General features: G+C 43.3%; 1 protein-coding gene across 2 annotated transcripts in view; it reads left to right on the forward strand.

Annotated features, from left to right (window-relative positions):
• GATAD2B (GATA zinc finger domain containing 2B) overlaps positions 1-4798 on the forward strand; it is a gene marked incomplete at both ends in the record, with an annotated part of 109345 nt that extends 104547 nt beyond the window's left edge. Inside the window, 5 exons of one of the 2 annotated variants that reach the window (XM_084241923.1) lie at positions 254-569; positions 1670-1872; positions 2720-2830; positions 2977-3094; positions 4665-4798. In XM_084241923.1, coding sequence (XP_084098049.1) covers positions 254-569; positions 1670-1872; positions 2720-2830; positions 2977-3094; positions 4665-4798 — 882 coding nt within the window. The remainder of the gene's footprint in view (positions 1-253; positions 570-1669; positions 1873-2719; positions 2831-2976; positions 3095-4664) is intronic. The other variant, XM_084241924.1, reaches the window with a different exon arrangement.
• Between the last annotated feature and the right edge of the window lie 1532 nt (positions 4799-6330).

A 6330-nucleotide genomic window follows, 5' to 3' on the forward strand; every position in this document is an offset into this window, starting at 1 on the left:
ACCTAGAAGAGGTAGAAGGAATCTAAGGAATAAGCATAAGGATGTCCAACAGGAAGTATCTGCAATTTTAGCTCATAGCCATTGTAACTCTCCTTTTGCCAGAATTGGTTTTCAGTGAAGACATTGGTTTTTTCCTAAGGTTTGGGGAAAACCGAGTAGCCCACATTAGGTCACAGTGTTCCCTGCCACAAATGCAAAAGTTGGCCCTATCTCCCACATATCATCACTGACCCCTATTCTAAATCTATTTCAGCAATCAAGTTCTTCTGTTCCCTGTCAACGCACAACATCCTCTGCTATCTACATGAACCTTGCCTCCCATATGCAGCCAGGAACCGTGAACAGAGTGTCCTCACCACTTCCTAGCCCCAGCTCCATGACTGATGCTGCCAACTCACAGGCTGCAGCTAAATTGGCACTTCGCAAACAGCTGGAAAAGACACTCCTGGAGATTCCACCCCCTAAACCTCCTGCTCCCTTGCTTCACTTTCTGCCTAGTGCAGCCAATAGCGAGTTCATCTACATGGTAGGCTTGGAAGAAGTCGTACAGAGTGTCATCGACAGCCAAGGTAAGGTTCATTCTTATGGTCAGTCTTTGTATTTAAGGAAGAGATTACCAAGCCTAATTAACATGGGCAAAATATCACAGTATATTGTGTAATATTTAATAGCCTCTTCTTATTATTGTCAAACAACCTCCCATTCCTTGTTCAGAGGCTGTTTGGGAGCTGCATATCAGAAACTTTTTAATCAATCTGTATATCTTAGTTAGGCTTAATATTTTTATTGTCTATTTTGTGTATCTTGTATATTTTTTTGTTTTTCTATATATCATTTTGTTCTTTCAAACACACACCTGCCATAGTGCATGCATTATTTGATGACTGAAACTCTTATTTTTAATGTCACTGTGTGTGTGGCATTACAGTGCCTTATTACATTCATTCCCTACCTTTTCAGTGCTTGTAGTTGAGAAAATAGATATACTGATGTAGATAATTAAGTATGATCACATAAAGACTGTAAACGAACACTGCCCCAGACTATAAAATGTTAATGCCATGTTATAAGAGAATTCTGCATATCCAAACCTGTGGACTTTGGGGAACACCTGACAATAAAGGAAAATACATAAAGGGGCCCAGTTTTGGCTATAAATATCACAAAGTGAATAATTAAAGACACTGATGACTAAAAATTATAAATGTATATGAAAGGAATAAACGCAGTCTCAAGGTGAAGAGATGTGAAGCAAAAGCATGAACTGAATTAGATGGAGTCCTTTGACTCTGAATTAACACGTTCTTTTTTTCTTTTTGTTATTTTTGTTTTGACACACTTCTCAAGGTAGTATAATAGGAAATCAGAGAACTTGCATTCCTATCCCAGCTTTGTCATTTAGGAACTGTATTTCTTAGACTTAGTTTTCTCATTTGTAAAGAGAAACGATACCATCGAATTTATGATAAACAATACCATCGAATTTTCTGATATTGTTATAAAATCAAATAAAATAAAAGTATTTTATAAACTGTAACATACTCTTTTTGTATAGTCTCTTTCTTAATTCAGCAGAATAAACACCTGGATAAAGATTCATTTGCTGAAGAGAAGTAGGAGATAGGTAGGAAATGTAAAACCACTGATTTTTCTTTTTGTTGGCATCTAGGCAAAAGCTGTGCCTCACTTCTGCGGGTCGAACCTTTTGTTTGTGCCCAGTGCCGCACAGATTTCACCCCTCACTGGAAGCAAGAGAAGAATGGTAAGATTCTATGTGAACAGTGTATGACCTCCAACCAGAAGAAGGCTCTAAAGGCTGAACACACCAACCGACTGAAAAACGCTTTCGTTAAAGCCCTACAGCAGGAACAGGTAAGAATTCTGATTTCTCAGCAGCTGCCTCCCCAGTTTTGGTTTTCCTAGATGGTATTTCTTGTAGCATAGAGGAGTTGTCTATGTGATTCCCACAGTCCTGGTGATCCAGGTGTCTGGATCTAAGTTTTTCCCTCCTTAGCATTCTGTTTTTCTCATTTCTATTTGTTTCTGACTGGGTAAGAGCTAGTGACATATAATGGCTGAGGTTAAGGGAAAGGGACAGAAGATTTGAGGCTCTTGGTTTTCCATAATACAGTAAACAAATCCTGTTCTCAGCTTCATTTCCTCCTCAAACATGTGGATTTCAATGGAGGGAGTTACATTTATACTAGAATTGTCTCTGAGAGAAGTGATAGTCTAAGAAGTAACAAATGAAAGGAAAGATTGTAGTAGCCTAGTAAAGATTAGTGAAGTTTAAACATCTCCTATAGTATTAATAGAATGAGACTATCTTACAGAGGGGGATGCTCAAATTCTTTTTCATTATCTCATTTCCCACCCACTCCCACCCATATCAGACCCCTGTAGTTAATGTCATGGACCATTTAGAAAATGTGTAAGTAAGAGTCAAAAATAAAATCACAGTAATTCAACTGTAATTACTTCAGTCAGCTCATCTCCAGAACCCAGATCTCTCCAGCCAACTCACGAGAAGCAGCTTTCCTGGAGAAAAGGGGATCCCTTAATTCAGTGAAGCAGGTTGGCTACCTGTACCTACCAGATTCTTTGCCTTTTCCATGTCCCTCCAACTAGCTGCCAGCTTTAGAGATAAGAAGACCTCTAGGTTTTATGGTGAGGAGATTGGGTGCTCTGCTGCCTAACTTGACCTGGTGACTCCCAACAGGAAATTGAACAGCGATTACAGCAGCAGGCAGCCCTCTCCCCCACCACAGCACCAGCTGTGTCCAGTGTCAGTAAACAGGAGACCATAATGAGACATCATACGCTTCGGCAGGTGAGGATTTCTCTTGAGCATTTGCCAACCATTTATCCAATTCACTTTTCTATGGGAAATCATACCTCTCTTCTGTACGCCCATATCCTACTTCCCGCTTATATCTTATGGAAAAGTTATGATCAACTATCTCCTCATCATTGCAGGCTCCACAGCCTCAAAGCAGCCTCCAGCGTGGCATACCCACATCTGCCCGTTCTATGCTTTCCAACTTTGCACAGGCGCCCCAGCTGTCTGTGCCAGGTGGCCTCCTTGGTATGCCAGGTAAGAAAAGTTGATCTAAGAACTTTTTTCAGGGATCAGTTAGCTAGTATGCAATTTTTTAGCAGCCCCTTTAGGAGAATTGTTCCTTCTTTTGTTTTCTGCTCTTTCTTTAGGCTCTACTGCCTTCACTCTTGTTACTCAGCAAATGTTTACTAACTTCATATTCTGTGCCAGACACAGTGAGTGCATTAGGGTTTTGGTCATAAGAATGGCACATTTTCCTTGCCATTATAAATTTAATATCTAAATGAGGCTATTCATCTCTCTTGGCCAAATAGGGCCACCTGTCCTTACTGTTTAAAATGCAGGTATGGGGCCTCCCCAGTGGCGCAGCAGTTGAGCGCTGGGTTGCAAAGCTGCCCGCAGCCTCTGCAGCGCTGGTTCAATCCTTGGCTGCTCCCCGGCCACCGGAGGAGGGTCCCACATGGCGTGCAGGCCTCTCCTGCCACCCTCTGCTCCCCTCAGCAGTGTACTTCAGTCCTTTTGCCTGTTCTGTCTCTGGTGAATTCTCTCACCCTCCCGTGCTTCTGACTGTACCCAGTGCTTGTATGTATGTATGTATGTATGTATAAATAAATGAATGAATGAATGAATGAACGAACAAGTAAATGAATAAATAAAAAATAATAATAAAATGCAGGTATGGAGCCTCCATGGTGAGGCAAGGGATTAAGCACAGCACTGTGAAGCTATCCACAGCCTCTGCAGCACGAGTTCGATCCCCCAGCCAGGGAGCTACCCACATAGCACAGCAGACCTCTCCTGACTCGCCCCTGCTCCCCTCAGAAGTGTCTTTCAGTCAGTCTGCCTGTTCTGTTCCCCACTCTGTTTCTGGTGAATCCTCTCTCACACACACACGCACCCCACCCCACCCCTCCCACACCCCCACACCTCTGGCCTGTACCCAGTTCTTGAATGTATAAATAAATAAGTCTTTAAAAAATAATAAAATGCAGGTATGGGGGCCTCCCTGGTGGTACAAGGGTTAAAGTCTCAGTGCTATCAGGGGCCACTGCAGCAAGATTCAATCCATGACCAGGAAACTGACCCACATGGTGCAGCGGACCTCTCCTGTCTTGTCCACTGCTCCTCTTAGCAGTGTATTTCAGTAGACCACCTGTTCTGCTCCTCACTCTGTCTCTGGTTAATCCTGTCATCCCCCCTCCCACCTCTGGCCTACACTTCAGTTCTTGGTGTGCATAAACAAACAAATCTTTAAAAAAAAAAAAAATACAGGTATGCTTCTCCATAGTCAGTAGCCCTAAAGCCAAAGGAGATTCAGTGATGCTATCTCTTTTAATTCTTCTCTTCTCACCAGTATTCTCTGTCTCTCCTATATTGTCAGGACCATGTTCATTATTCCTGGTAGGTTCGAAGTTTCAGGAAGATCTCATTGCCTATCACTTGGGAGCAGAAAGGTAGTTGCCACTGAAATGAAATGAGTCTGGACAGATGCAGGCAACTTACAATGTTTGCTCCCTGTCTCCAGTTCTGCAGTCCAGCAAAGTGCAGAAGAAGGTGTCATTTCCTCTACTGATACATCCCCTGTACTTTTGTTTCCTGGGTCTAGGTGTCAACATTGCATACTTGAACACCGGCATCGGAGGACACAAAGCCCCCAGTTTGGCAGACCGACAGCGGGAATATCTTTTAGACATGATCCCTCCCCGGTCTATATCGCAGTCTATCAGTGGACAGAAATAACGCCTGTTCACTTGTACTGCCCCAACTGAATCCTTTATCCCTTTCCTCTCCCATTGCCCCCAACTCCGTCGCATGCAGTGCCTGTACTGGTGCCTACCATACACGGGAAACAAAACAGAAGACAAAAACTAGAAATCAACGAGAAAACACACGCCCTGCCCCGCCACCTCCCCTTTATTTACACTGCTGCGATCTGTTCTTCTGCCGCTCTGTCTTCTCTCTTCGGTTTTCTTTTAACAGTGAGGTGGATCTTCGCCTCGGACAGAGGTCAGAAAGAGGTCCTGGGGAGAAATCTTGAAGTCCTCTGACGTGTGTTTCTAAAGTTTGTTTTTATGCTATATAATTATTATCATTTTTAATGATGTTGTGTGTCCTCCCTTTGTTCAGTAGACGGTTTAATCTTTTTTCATCCCTCCCCCCAATATTTTTCTTTGTCCTTTTCCTTTGACATAAATGACATTCAGTTAAATGATAGGATCACTGCAGTAGGGTCCCCAACTGCCAAGTAGAACATGACTAGGAGTGTTAGGGGCAGAAGTTTTTAATGCACTTAACCTGGGTGGGAGGGAGGTGGCGGCATCTAACAAGGAGGAATAGCGCACCAACTATGGGTGTTTCTGGGCTGGACAGTTTGGGGGGCAATGTTTCGTATTAAAGTTAGGCTCTAAAAATGAGGGGAAAGAGCCTGGAGAGAGAAGCTTTAAGACTTAATCACCCTGGAATTGACTCATTAGAGAAGGGGGAGAAAGGAGTATGATGAATAACATAATGTTGAACCAAGGACTGAGACCACATCCTGGCCTTCTGGATGCTGGGGGAATTAGATTGATCTCCTGACCCCAGAGGAGACACAGAAGTCTGTTCCAGGCCAACTAGCCCAAAATTATTTTGTCATATTTTCTTTGTAAAATTCTCCCGTTCCCCCATTCGTGGTTGTATTCTTCCCCCATCCTAATCTGTCCCCTGTAACCAAGCCCCATCTGTAATATAGAGAAATTACTATTCCCAGCCTGAGTTTGTTGGGTGTCCTAAAAGTTGGGATGGTCATGAGTGAGTGAAAGAACAAAGGGAAGAAATAGAGGAAGGAAGAAGGGCTTTCTCCCATCAATTTATCCTCTCCCTCTGTTGTCTGAGTGCCAGGAAGTGAAGATGAGGGCCCCTAATCAGGTTGGAGTCCTGCGCTGACCCTGCTGCACTAACTGCTCTAAGCCAAACAACTCATGTCAAAACCCACTTTGGACTTCAGCTATAAAAATAGTTGTATTTTTCCCCCAGAATTCTTTTTTTTTTTTTTTTTAAAGCGCTACTAATGTAGAAAATGAATTGAATTGTGCAATGTTGCTGTTTGGGGGGTTGGGAGGATTGTGTCCCATTTGCCCACATTGTAGGGGAAGGGAACCAGGCTGTTTTTGAGGTAAGGAAAAACCCCTGAGAGGTGAGGGTTTCTGCTCTCCTCATAGTGTATACCCACCTGCCTCTTCAGCTCCAGAAGCTGCCAGAGTGCACTGAAGGATACCCTCAGCAGAGAGGTG

Source organism: Talpa europaea, assembly GCF_964194135.1.
Source record: "Talpa europaea genome assembly, chromosome: 9".
NCBI lineage: Eukaryota > Metazoa > Chordata > Mammalia > Eulipotyphla > Talpidae > Talpa > Talpa europaea.